Source organism: Caretta caretta, chromosome 3 (genome assembly GCF_965140235.1).
Source record: "Caretta caretta isolate rCarCar2 chromosome 3, rCarCar1.hap1, whole genome shotgun sequence".
Classification (NCBI taxonomy): Eukaryota; Metazoa; Chordata; order Testudines; family Cheloniidae; genus Caretta; species Caretta caretta.
This window is the reverse complement of record NC_134208.1, coordinates 138,879,039-138,893,671: the sequence shown is the minus strand read 5'-3', so window position 1 is coordinate 138,893,671 and position 14,633 is coordinate 138,879,039. Positions and strand designations below refer to the sequence as shown.

At 37.8% G+C, this 14,633-nt stretch overlaps 1 protein-coding gene across 1 annotated transcript in view; it reads right to left on the bottom strand.

Annotated features, from left to right (window-relative positions):
* FMN2 (formin 2) overlaps positions 1-10,382 on the bottom strand; it is a 244,214-nt gene extending 233,832 nt beyond the window's left edge. Inside the window, exon 1 of the mRNA XM_048843776.2 lies at positions 8,564-10,382. Within this exon, the coding sequence (XP_048699733.1) occupies positions 8,564-10,130 (1,567 nt within the window). The 5' untranslated portion in view covers positions 10,131-10,382. The remainder of the gene's footprint in view (positions 1-8,563) is intronic.
* Between the last annotated feature and the right edge of the window lie 4,251 nt (positions 10,383-14,633).

Below are 14,633 nucleotides of genomic sequence, written 5' to 3'. Positions count from 1 at the left end.
GCTTGCAAATATTTTATTGTTAATTTCCGCGCTTTGCTTCTACCCCAAAATGGAGGACATTCATCACAAATCACAAACTGACTATAAAGATTTATTCATGTCTCTTTCAGAACAATAACTCTCAATATAAATGGAAGGGGAAGAGATGAGAGAGTTGCTAAATGCTGTGCTTACAAAAACATGGGCTATTAAGATTGAACAGTTCGTTAGTTGAGAAAAATCTATTACAACATATCACATTTTCTTATGTAATTTTGTGCTCACAAATATAGCCATATGACTTTTGTAGATAAAGAAAAATGTTGCCTTACTGAAATGTTAACTTAATGATTGGTTCACTAAAGGAATCAGGATAAAATCACTAGGTCCAACTCCTGTTAAAACTAGCACTTGACAGGCTAGGGTAATAAAAATCAATTTTTTTTTTGAGAAGGGATTGTATCTCCTTGAATTATTGTACAAGACCGAGCACAACTGGGGCCCAAAACTAACTGGGTACTTATGGGACTACTACAGAACTAAGAAGATAAAATACATCAATCTGAGCAAAGGCTCTTGTCATAAATATAAAGGGAAGGGAAACCACCTTTCTGTATACAGAACTATAAAATCCCTCCTGGCCAGGGGAAAACTCCTCTCACCTGTAAAGGGTTAAGAAGCTAAAGGTAACCTCGCTGGCACCTGACCAAAATGACCAATGAGGAGACAAGATACTTTCAAAAGCTGGGAGGAGGGAGAGAAATAAAGGGTCTGTGGGTCTGTCTATATTCTGTCTTTGTCGGGGATAGACCAGGAATGGAGTCTTAGAACTTTTAGTAAGTAATCTAGCTAGGTACGTGTTAGATTATGATTTCTTTAAATGGCTGAGAAAAGAACTGTGCTGAATAGAATAACTATTTCTGTCTGTGTATCTTTTTTGTAACTTAAGGTTTTGCCTAGAGGGGTTTTCTGTATTTTGAATCTAATTACCCTGTAAGGTATCCACCATCCTGATTTTACAGGGGGGATTTCTTTATTTCTATTTACTTCTATTTTTATTAAAAGTCTTCTTGTAAGAAAACTGAATGCTTTTTCTGAATGCTTTTTTCAGATCCAAGGGTTTGGGTCTGTGGTCACCTATGCAAATTGGTGAGGCTTTTTATCCAACATTTCCCAGGAAAGGGGGGGTGCGAGTGTTGGGAGGATTGTTCATTGTTCTTAAGATCCAAGGGTCTGGGTCTGTAGTCACCTAGGCAAATTGGTGAGGCTTTTTACCAAACCTTGTCCACGAAGTGGGGTGCAAGGTTTTGGGAAGTATTTTGGGGGGAAAGACGCGTCCAAACAGCTCTTCCCCAGTAACCAGTATTAGTTTGGTGGTGGTAGCGGTATTTTGGAGGAAGACGTCTCCAAGTGGGCTCTTTCCCTGTTCTTTATTTAAAACGCTTGGTGGTGGGGGGGGGCATACTGTTCAAGGCCAAGGCAAAGTTTGTACCTTGAGGAAGTTTTTAACCTAAATTGGTAAGAATAAGCTTAGGGGGTCTTCCATGCAGGTCCCCACACCTGTACCCTAGAGTTCAGAGTGGGGAAGGAACCTTGACAGCACTTCAGCTCAAAGTCATTGTGAGTTGCAGGATGGATTCAGAAACCCAACAGCCTGAACTCAGGTCTTGGCAGAAAAATGGGCACTTAGCTGAATCAGTAGAATATTTTTGTAAGCCTACATGTTCTGCAGCATTCCCTCTAATTTTTGATAGGCCGTGTGCAAAAAAATTTCTTCTGTGCAAATTTTTGTGCGCTCAGTGTTTCGCTGTGTGCACGGGGTTTAGGATCTGTGTGCGCGTGTACACCTTAAAGGCAACAGTGAGGTTTGGTTTAATTATTTGGAATTTCATTTTTTTTTAAATTTGCACACACAAAGAAGAAAAGGGAAATAGTCATTTCAGTTCCCTCTGAGGGCCCAATCTTTTCACACTAGAACATGCAAAGCCAATCCTTAAGTATCCCTAAGTGCAGTCCACTTGCTCCCTACTTCTATCTCAGTGAAATAATGGATACCCCACATGCCGTACAATATTACGTAGGATGATTCATTCCCTACACGATGCACTGTGTGTAGCAAAACAAAAAAGGGGTGTGTTGGAGCTGAAAACAGGTGTACAAAGACCTAAGGCCGAAACCTCACACAATACATTCCAAAAAGAGAGCTAAGCAACTATTTCAACTCCAGTCCAGGAGTATCTGCCCTTACTTAATTTTGAATAGGTGCCTGATGCTGTAACAGTCCCATGTCGCTCCAATGGTAAGTGAGACAGTTTATCGAATCTTTTGTTTCCAGGGCCCTGTGAACATTGTTTTTTAAATGAGGGCAAGTGGGGGGGGGGAGGTATGCCCCCAAGTAGTGCTCAAGAGTTCTCTCAGTTACAGTGATCCACTAATACAATTGGTTCCCCAACACCCTTAAAACTCTCAGCATTGCCCTCAGCAATGCTTTAATCATAATTAGACCTGATGGCAAGCACATCTCATTCACACTCCCCCTGCCAACATCCCTTGTGGCTGCAGACTTGCTAGCTGTTTCAACGGGACCTGTGACCTAAGTATTTGTTAATGAAGTAAAAGCCAAAAAAGAGTAAGGAGTTATCTTGGATAAGTTTCTAATAATAATAATAATAATAATAAAAAAAATCCACCCAAATGTCAGGGACTTAGATGCCCAAATTTGCCAGCTAAAAACAAAAACCTGGGTAATCACGCTGAGAAATACCTATGCACATTTATTGCCCCCGTCAGCACCAGCCCTATTTTTGAGGTGGCAGAGCTCAAGTTAGCGTGGTGGGGGCTGAACAGCAGAACACAGAGCCAAACTGTGAGCGGAACTACAGCACTGTACAATTGAATATTTTAGGCAGGTTTACACCATTGCAGTTAAGATCGGAATCTGGCCCACAACATACAAGCAGTGTGAAATATTCTCAGAAGCCCTTTCCAATGCCAGATACACACCAATATTGATAAAACAAAGGAGAGTTTGCGTGTGCATGAGTGCTTTACTTCAGAAAGTAGGCTTTACCCTACCCACAAAAAAGCCCTAGGAAGATTAACAACAAATCTTTTAAAAAAAAAAAAATCCCTAAATAAAATAGTCAAATTTTTGTATCCATATTTAATTAAAAAGTAAAACAAGATTAGATCCAGTCAATGTCATTTCATGTAATTATTCACATTTGAATATTCAGTTTCTCTCTTTAAACAAGAACTAAAGCAGTCAAGCATGTGATCTTCTTTAATGACTAGTTCTAGCCACTTACTATACACCAAGGGTATAAGAGTGGTGTTGTCTCATACATACATAGATCCAAGCAGAATGGTCTGGTTTTAACACACCCTATTGTAACTCTGATCTCATTTCCCCACCACCACTTTTTTTTATCCTCCCAATAAACAGCTCACCACTCAACCCAAACAATTTCTAGCTTGCCCAGGAGCAAGGCTGTGTTTCAGGTCTAGCTCCTCAAAAGAGAGTCATGTAAGAAATATAGCTGCAGAGTCATTTCAATCTTACAGTCCTAATGAAGATTCAGAAAAATAGTGATCAGGAAACCTACAACTATTTGGGTAGCATTACATTACAGAAGTTGTAATAGGTCTTTACATCCCAGAATCCCCCAAACGGGCAGTTTTGAAACAAAAATGTCAGGGCAACACGAGTGCTGCATTAGTATTTATTTCATAAGCCTCATCACTGTCCATTTTCAAACACATATGATAGTTTAGCTCTCGTTGATTGGTTTTGCATTTATTTTTTCTTGATAAAGGACATATTTTATGTTACTGTTGACAAACACCACTTACAATTTACCAATAGCTTTTAGAGCACAAAATATCATTAGTGTTATAAACAATTTTTTTCCTGATGGATGATATTTTTAAATCCACATTGAGGATGTCATATGAAATAGAAAATACCTAGCAAAACTACAACAAAATTCTCTGAGCACACTCAATAGCCTTCTGAAGCGACCAAACTTTATAAACATTTCAAAGAATCAAGGGACTCCGGTCCAAATTCTCAGTTACACTAAGGTCCCTTTACAAGTGTCTGGCAGCATAGAGAGGCCTTAAAGTGTGCATAAGTGACATTACATTTACTGCCAGAGTGCTGTAAAGGAGCCTTAGTGTAAAAGCGAATCAGACTTTAAGCCCACAAAAGTGATTGCCTTCAGGGGTTTTTAATTATTGTTAATTATTCTGAGAGAGAGAGACAGACAAAAACCAAACATTTAAAAATGCATGTGTCTAATTCAAACAGATTCAAACAAATTTAGCAAGTACCTTGCAGTCAGGCCAAAAGCTGGGTGGTTTTTTTTGTTTTTTTTTAAACAAAATTAATACGTTACCATTTGAAATGACTGGGTGAATCCCTAAAGACAGGAAAAGAGCTGGTAAAGCTTTCTACTAAAAATCCTATCGAAGTTGCTATGGTTAATACTATGATATATGCAGTTAATAAAAAAAGGCCTTCATCAAAATTATTAGCTCTATGTCCATTATTCTGATGTTGGGGACCAGCAATTCCACTTTTCTACCACAAAATCTCTATTAATGTCAGGAAAACAATTCAAAAACATACCCAGAAACTGCAGGATTTGATTTTTTCCATTCATGTCCTGCTCTAGTCCTGTTGGGACCATAAGTGAAAAATAATGCTCCCAATGCCCATCATGTTGAAATCTAGACTCTTGTAATTACTGTTGCTGCAATTTCAAACAGCTATCGGTTTAAAAAATGGATCCACTGTCTTAATTTCAGAATGAACTATAAACTTGCCCCACAGCATGCTTAGTCTGGTATTATGGTTAATCAGGATTTAAATGATAAAAATATGCAAACTTGCTTTTTTGGCAACCTATATTGCATATTGACTGGCTTCAGAGTAACAGCCGTGTTAGTCTGTATTTGCAAAAAGAAAAGGAGTACTTGTGGCACCTTAGAGACTAACCAATTCATTTGAGCATAAGCTTTCGTGAGCTACAGCTCACTTCATAGGATGCATACCGTGGAAAATACAGAAGATGTTTTTATACACACAGACCATGAAAAAATGGGTGTTTATCACTACAAAATGTTTTCTCTCCCCAACCCCACTCTCCTGCTGGTAATAGCACCAGTGGGGTGGGAGGAGAGAAAACCTTTTGTAGTGATAAACACCCATTTTTTCATGGTCTGTGTGTATAAAAACATCTTCTGTATCTTTCACGGTATGCATCCTATGAAGTGAGCTGTAGCTCGCGAAAGCTTATGCTCAAATGAATTGGTTAGTCTCTAAGGTGCCACAAGTACTCCTTTTCTATATTGCATATGTTTTCCTAAAACAGCTTGACACCTGACCACTAGCTATTAATTTTTATACTATACTAAGAAAAATTCCTTAAATCAATTCTATCAAAAATTAGAAGAAAAAAAAATCGCAACAGAATATGAAATATATTAGCATTACAATTTCAGCTGCTCAGTACTATTTATGTCATGTGTTAGAACAGCCTTAAAACAGAACACGTGGATCATTATAATAATCACAGGGCACAGAGCCTAAATACAATACACTGTAAACTAGGCCAGTCATGTGCTCACAACCTGCTGTCATTAAAATCAGTAACAGAACTGATGTGGAATACTTGACTTGATTCTATATAGAATGCAGATATTATGTACTGACTGCAAGCGCTGCATAGCAAGATGTAGTGCTCTAGACAAGATACTTAGATTTCAAAGAGACATAAGAAACCATAAAGATTGCTTGCTTAAAATCTATTTAGTAATCCCAATCCCTCAACCACACTTAAATTTGCTGGAAATAAATAATACATTTTTTTCAGAAAAAGCATACTGTTCAAGAGTCAGGAAGATACCATATTTTATTTCTATAAATGTTGCTGTGAAGGATGCTCAGTGGGAATATTTTTTAGTAGAAAGCAAGGGAAGCTTTTCTGATACTATATGAGAGAATAGGGAAAGTTAATGTTACCTTTATTTCCCATTTTCTTTCACACCAGTTGTTATTATTTACACTGTTCTGTCAATTTGCAGGCAATAAAAAAGGACAATAGCCTGTTCTTTTATGCATAAATTATAGTTCTAGTTCTTTCATTTTAAACGTAACCATCCTGCATAACATGAAAGGCATAATCACCCTCTGCTTGCACAGACAGCTGGCATATGCATGCAAATGAGGGTCACAGTAATTTCTATGACAGACAGAGCTACTGCTGCATTGGACACTACTCCTTTCACAATTACACTCTTTAGATTGTTGGAGATATAGGGAATGAAAACCAAGAAGTGCTTACAGGATGAGAAAAAATATATTTGTAAGAAATGAGAAGCTATCCATGGAAAAGAGGATCTTAAAATAAACCAGAATACTTCAGTTTTTATCATAACTAAAATCTATTCTAAAAGTACAACCATAAAGGGGAAAGAGAGAGAAAATGAGTGAACAAGTTTGTGGGATTTTTTTAAATTATAAAGCTTTATTAAGACACTGCTTTCAGCAAATATTTATGTATTATTTGTTAGAAAAGGATTTAGTAACTCCAGTATAAAATAGAGATGATGCCAAATACAAAATTCTGATGTGGGGAGTTTTAAAATTAGATCCAAAGTTTGTGGTGAAGATGGGGAGCGATTTGAAAATGGGCACAGATTCAATCTAATGCAGATGGGACGTGGAATTCAGATCAAGATGTGGGTTCTGACTCCAAAGTTTAGATGGAGGATTTTTGCTCAAGTCTACTCCTTTAAAAAAAAATGTACTCATTGAATTATAAAAATCATGACTAATATGTAATATTTCAATCTGAACACCACAAATCCAGGAGTACTGTGCTGTTCTACAAGAACAGCTAGTGAAAAGGACTAGAAACAAGAAGTTAAACTGTCACATTGCACTGTGCAAACTGAGTGAAGTAGGAAGGGTAAAGGAGGAGCACAAATGGTAATACATGATTAAAAATAAGGTTAAAATCTTGGCTATAAACAAGGAGATATTTCAGTTACCTTTTTATTAAAGAAACAGAATTGTGGATAGTAAAAACGATTGCCTTATATATGATTTTTTTAAATCATGACAATGTTTCTTTAAGAAAGCAAAATTAGACCCACCACTTTATAAAGAAAAGGAGTACTTGTGGCACCTTAGAGACTAACCAATTTATTTGAGCATAAGCTTTCATGAGCTACAGCTCACTTCATCGGATGCCTTTTCTTTTTGCGAATACAGACTAACACGGCTGTTACTCTGAAACCTGCCACACTTTATAAAGGTGCTAAAAATAGTACAACATTTTTTCAAACAGCATTGAAAGATGGGTAAATTAAAATTATGTATTCAGTATGACTTCCATCTCCTTCCAAATCTAGCCTGGTGTTAGCTTGTGTGTAAGATTAAGCCAATCGAACAAAGGAATATTTGTGTAAACTTTGTAGCACTGCAGTATCTTATAACTTACATAGTTTTCCAAAACATCAGAGATGTATTGAAAATTAGGGAACATATGTGACAGATGTGACACAGGCCTGCTCTATTTGTTGGAGGCTCAACTTAAACAAAGACCAAAAAACCACACACACAATATCTCCAAAAACAAAGAGGAAAATAAGGGGCAGTAAACAGAACATTCCAATCAAACTGCGTGCTATTTTAAAATAGGCATTTCTAAGCTTTCTGACATAATGCTATAAGATGCCTAACAGGCAAGATCAGTGAATGCTTTCCTAAATATGTTACACCTGAATGAGTTACACAATGTAGCCTGCATGGCAAACAGGCGAAAACCACCAAGTTTTCCATCACAAGCTTTTAAAGCCTGTTTTCTGCAGTGTGGCCCTTCTGTGCTTGAACTCCTGATTCCATTTTGTACCACATGCCTCTTCTTGTAAGAGGAATGAATAGTGCTACTGTTAGATATGTAAATGTGTCTAACATCAAGTAGGTCCAACAGATCCACTATTTTGGAGGGGTTTAAAACTTGGAATAAGTAGATGCTGACCAATCAATCTATATTGTGAGACTCAATGTTCATCTCCCACAGTTTACTCCATATCTGTGCAGTGCCCAGCACAACTGAGTTCCAATCACAACTGGGTCCTGTAGGCACCACTGCAATACAATAGACACATAACACACACGAAAGTTTCTTTTCTGAATGTTCTATACACCCAGAGAGCCAACTTACCTGTGACAGAACATTTTAGAACAGTTTTCAACTACAAATTCTCAATATATTTAATACCCTTACCTGTGGAGAAACTGTAAAGCATTAAATACTGATCCAGCAAATTAAGCCCCCAACTCTGCAAACACTTATGCATATGCTTAATGTTATGACTGCATGTAGTCCCATTGACCACAGCAGCATCACTCACATGCATAAAAAGCATGTGTGTTTGCAAGGTTGGGGCCTTAATTTGCACAGATAAGATTTGAATCTAAACTTAGCACATGCTATTTTGGAGGTCTGAAATGTATACTTGTAAGATTTTCACCCAGAAAGTCACTTTACTAAACTTAATAAAAGTAACTCACCTGTAAAGACATTGGGAAAGTTATCAGTAGAAGCCTGGACCCCTGAGGACTTCCTTGAGTGAGTCAAAGGCTCTCTTTCTTCTTGCAATCTCTCCCTGGACCTCCTGTACTCCAGTAAGTCTGCAGAGCCAACCTTTTTAGATATTTCACCTTTGTGATCAGATAGCTCTTCTGTCCAGTCTGCTGATCGACTGAAATAACCAGCCAAACTGACGGACCTTTGCTTCTTGATTGATTCCTTCTCTTTTCTGTGGAAGGACTCGTGTCGTCTCTTAAAAAGTGGGCTCTGGGATGGGGAAAGAGAAGGTGACTGACTGGGAGAACTCAGCTGCCTAGTTGTGGTTTTGATGTAACATGGGTTAATTAGGTATGGCTTAAAGCATCGGGAACTGAGCTGAGGACTTTCCACTATCTCCCCAGATGACAAAGTGCCATTTTTCATTTCAGTAGAAAAACCACTCTCCAGTGCCTCTTGGCTGGCTGATAAACTGCATTTGCCTTCCTGAGTCTCAGCAGCATGATCATGGCCTGCATCTGAAAAATCATCATCTCTTCCAGAACCTGGGAAATCAACAGCTTGTACTTCACTAATTTCAGTCTCCGAATCTGCTGCTGGGAACAGAAAATGGAATGCAGAACTGTCTATGTGAGACCCATTTTCTGCCACTGCTGCATTTAAATGTGGATAATCCTTGAGTTCACTAGCTACAGCATTCACTTCAGCCTCAAGATGTTCCTGTTCAGCAGTCCATAGCTTGTGTTCTTGTGTTTCAAATAAATGGTTACCAGGATACGCTGTTACATTTGCTGTATCTTTCAGTTCACTTTCAATTTCACTGTGGGGAATGGTTTCTGTAATTTCAGATATTGCTGAGACAGCCAGCTCAGTTTCTGGGCTACTCTCTTTGTCACTGCTAGTCACTGAAAGAAACCGTTCAAGATCTAAGGGGGCTGCTTGAGAATTAGCCATGTGTGGATCCATTGTTTTGGTGACCTGCTCCTCAGTTCCAATGTTAATTGCCCCCTGCTGCTGCTGCAGTCTAATAGCTTGCTGGATATCAGAAAGCAAATCCTCTTGTTCTGTGGCTGAATGGAAACTGTATATATCTGTATCAGAGCCAGAGCTGGTCCTTTGTCCATCCTGTGCCTCTGCAGCAGCTGGGCGAGTTTCATTTGTAATTTCAAAATGCTCAACATCTGTGTCCGAGAGACCCGCTTCATCTGCAGAAATGCTTATATCCGGAGTTTTGTTAATAATTGAATGAGCACTGTCCAGCTCCCCTGTATGCAAGGCCTGGCTTTCTAAAACATCCTCCCTTGAACTACTGGTCCCATCTTTAGCCTTGGACAGATTTTTTCTGATCCTCAGATTTGAAAACACTGAGGCCCGAGAGTCTGACTTACCCTTCTTTTTGCCAGATTCACTTCCTTTACCATGCTTCCCCAGTCCTTTTTTGCTTCCTGCTCCCTTCTTTGTGCCTTCTGTATCCTTGGGCCCAGACGCATCCTCTCCTCCTTCACATACATCACCTGAATTTTTCTTTATCTTCCCATCTTGGTTCCCCATGATTTTTAGCAATCCAACCCCTTCAGAAATCAAGCCATGCTGCTGGATTTCATTCACTTGGCCTGTCGGCGAGCTCCTTTCTAGCAATCCAGGTTTGTTTTCAGGCGGTGGTGATGCAAGCGACGCAAATGCTTGCTGTGCCTCTCCCCCATCTGCTAGAGCTGCCTTTTTGCATAATATGCTGCTTGCACAGTGCTCTACTGGGACATGCTCAGTACAGCACTGAAAGCTGCAGACAGCTCCTTCCAATGGCTGCTCCTGACACAGTTGCTTTTGCACTGTGGATCTGCTACGTTCCTCTTTCTTTATAAAAGATTCTGTGAAAAGTGTTTCCTTTATAAGAGTTACTTCTTTTTCCACTGTTTGAATTGCTTGCATTGTAAGCTCAGGGGAGATCACAGCTCAGTTTGTTATCAAATAGCTACAATTTCAGGACTTCAAAGTTCGAATTCTGGAAAAAAGAAGAGGAAAAGTTAAATGAGAGGTACCATAATTACTCTGTCATTACCTAGAGGAATAAGCTAGTAAGCCCCAAAAATACAAATATGCTAGTTTAATAATTTATAAAGTTCTTAAACATGTTACTTCAATAGGCTACACAATACCATGTGTATTTTACACATTTAGCTCATTTGTATCATAAAGACACAGTTAAATAAGTTCTCCTTCTTTAAAAAACAAAACAAAAAACAAAAAAAAACCCTCTCTAAAAATAAAAAATGGTGTGTATGCAAACTGATCCATTGAACACACTTTCAAAGATATACATTGAACTTTCAGTGGGATATTGTATTAGTATAATTACCATATAAAACAAACAGTTTGTATTGAGAAGGTACATATACAATTATTCTCAGGACAGTAAACTCATCAATATTAAAAGCACAATACCATTGTTTCCTCTTATAAAAACATTTGATATGAAACGAATTAAATCGAACAGCACCAGCCAAATGCAGCTCTGAAGTAAAGGATACAGGTAAAGTGTTCCCCTGTGCATATATAAATATTTTATAACAATTGGTTTAAATACTGCTGCTGGTTAGCTATTTTGAAACTACAAACAATATTTTATATAAAAGATATATTTTATTTTTCTATTTCTGGTTCACATGAGTGAGTATATGCATTTCATTTAAAAAAAAAATCCTACTTTCAAAACAAATATAGTGCAATTTTGCTTGTTTTGTTTGTAGGGGTTTTTTTGGGAGGGGCTGCTTTGTAATCATGGGATTAAATTCCATGAAGTAATTTAACTAAAATGGAAACAAAGGGGCATAAGAACACAGAAATTGCCAGGCTGGATTACCTCAGTGGACTCTCTAATCCAGCATCCTGTTTCTGACAGCAGCAGTAATTGATGCTTTAGATGAAAGGACAAAAAAAACCCATAGTGGGCGATAATGTCATTAGCTGCTCATAGAGGAAGCATCTTCCTAACACCTATCAGTTAGTAACTGGTTTATGTCTTGAACGTAGATGTTCTCAGCCACACAAATATCTAATCATCTGGTGTATTGCATCCAGTTTTGAGCCCCTCACTTCAGAAAGCATGTGGACAAATTGGAGAGAGTCCAGCGGAGGGCAACGAAAATGATCAGGGGGCTGGGGCACATGACTTATGAGGAGAGGCTGTGGGAACTGGGTTTTTTAAGTCTGCAGAAGAGAAGAGTGAGGGAGGATTTGATAGCAGCCTTCAACTACCCAAAGGGGGGTTCCAAAAAGGATGGAGCTAGGCTGTTTTCGGGGTAGCAGATGACAGAACAAGAAGCAATGGTCTCAAGTTGCAGTGGGGGAGGTCTAGGTTGGCTATTAGGAAAAATTATTTCACTAGGAGGGTGGTGAAGCACTGGAATGGGTTGCCTAGGGAGGGGTGGAATCTCCTTCCTTTGAAGTTTTTATGGCCCGGCTTGACAAAGCCCTGGCTGGGATGATTTGGTTGGAGTTGGTCCTGCTTTGAGCAGGGGATTGGACTAGATGACTTCCTGAGGTCTTTTCAAATCCTAATCTTCTATAATTCTATAAATCATACTAAGTGTTTGGCCTCAGTGATGTACCTTGTATCAATGAGTTCTACAAGATAATTATGTTGTATAAAAAGGAATTTCCTTTGATCAGTTTTAAACTACTTGCCTTTCAGTTTCAATGGATGTCTTTGTTCTTGTATTATGAGAATGGATAAATAGGAGTTCACAATTTACCTTCTCTAAACTAAATAGCCCAACTCTTTCCTGTTTTTTCATGTGGAAGTCTTTCCATGTCCCTAATATTTTCATGGCTCATATCTGAGCCTCCTCTATTTCTATCATACTCTTTTGGAATTAGGGTGATCAAAACCAATAATGATATTCCAGGTAAGCATGTGCCACTGATTTATATAGTCTTAACTAACATACATAACAGTATCTTATGCCAAATTTTCCCATTGTATTGTCCACCCCCTTTTCCCAATCATTTATAAATATATTAGTACAGAACATCTTATGGCACTTTTTCCTCAGTTCATTGACCCTTTATTCCCAGTGTTTGTTTTCTGCCTCTTAGCCAATTTCTAATCTATGGTAGTACTTTACTGCCCACACTATCACTACATACATTCCTTAAAAGCCTCTTGTGAGGGGATTTTTCCAAAAGGCTTTTTTGAAAGTTCAATTAAATTATGTGAACCAGTTCTCCTTCATCTACTCAATAAGCCTTACAGAAACTTAAAGCATAGTTTAAGAGTTTCTATTCCAATATAGGGCTCGATTCCTCCTACACTGATTTTGGCTATTTATGTATAGGCATGACTACCTGCCTTTTTCTGGTTACTATAAGCGGCCAGTCCATTAATATAATCCATTAATTTTATTAATAATTTTTAAAACCATTATATATGAAGGGGCAGATAGTAAATAGCAATGGATATATAGCTATTGCAAACCAATAATCCAAAATTAAAATATGGAAACAAAATAGCTAAAATTTAGTTTTGATAAGATACACAGAATGGAAGCTCCGAGATCTTTATATATCACTGAACATAGACATTGTGTCGACTGTGGAATATAAAACGAGTCTACAAATGTTCTCTTTAAAATTTTTGCCTCTCTAAATACCTAATATTTGCAGAAGATCATTATTTCCATCACTCCACTTGCCATGCACCCCAAGCACAAGGCCAAAGAAGTGGATATTTTAACCTCCCATTAAGTTCTTGATCTCTACCTCTAATTCGAGGTAATAAGTCACTTTCTCTCTGTGCGCTTGCTCCAAACTCTTGGCATTATCCTCCCACCGCACTGTAACATCCACCACCACCGCATCATCTTTTGTAAATATAATATCTGTTTTTCTCAACTCTCCCCTACTATTTCTTAAGTGGGGTTCTACTAAAGCTTTCCATCCTAATTTAACTACCTTATCTATAACAGCCAAAACTACCCTATTGTGTCTTTTAATTCTAGTAACCTTGGTTTTATAACATTGTCCGGAAATGTGGGGTATCATTTCTTGCACCTTGCTGCACCATCTACAAAAGGCATTTATTTCCCCTCTTCCTCTTGCTACGTTTCCCTTGTAGGGTATATATTTGCTTTAAGTTGAAGTGCTGCAATAAATGAAGACAACTTAATCTTACTAGAATTTTTCATAAATGAATTACTAATTCATTTTTAAAATACTTCATTCCTATTCCCTGACATCGCAACTCACATCATCTTAAAAATTCTTCTTCTCTCCATTTTCTAGGATGGGGTGTTGTTGCACTAAATATCAATATCTTATCAATTAAATTTTCTCCAGCATATAACTATGAGAGATCTATCCAACTATTTTTGGAGACAGTGTGTCTCCTCCATTTTCAAACTAACATATTTGGAATTTGTATACTAAATTTTGTGAGCGCAAGATCTCCGTCCCTTCCTCTTGAATAAAATAATCCATCAGTGGTGCGTTGCGGTAAATAGAAAAATAGCCAAACAAATTTTACAACTAAAACATCCAAATCATTTAAAAGATAAAAAGGGGGTTCTATTAAAAGTAGGTTATAAAATAGACGTGGTAAAATGAATGTTTGTAAAATCAGTCATTTCTGAGCCGGTTTCAAGGGGGCCTTAATCCAACTCTCACTCCATTCATTCAGCTTCTCCCTGAGTGACAACCCTCTAATACCTACCCAGGGATCTATTTTTGTACCTAAATATTTCTCAAATTCTCCCAGTTGAACATACTCAATTTTCTCAGTCCCTATGTTCCAATTTTCTTTTGGATTCACTACATAAGTTTTATATTTCGATAAAATGTGGAAACCTTTAGTCTTCTTCACATTGATACAAAGATTACTACAAAAACACTTTAAAATATCCAAATTTTTAGCCATCCCTTGATATGAATTACTTAAAATTGCCACGTCGTTGGCAAATGCCAACAACGTGACACTACTACCCTGAACATAAAATCCACTTCCTTCTAATTCTAGCCTAGTTAAAAGGGGATCTATAGCGATATTAAATAAAATAGGAG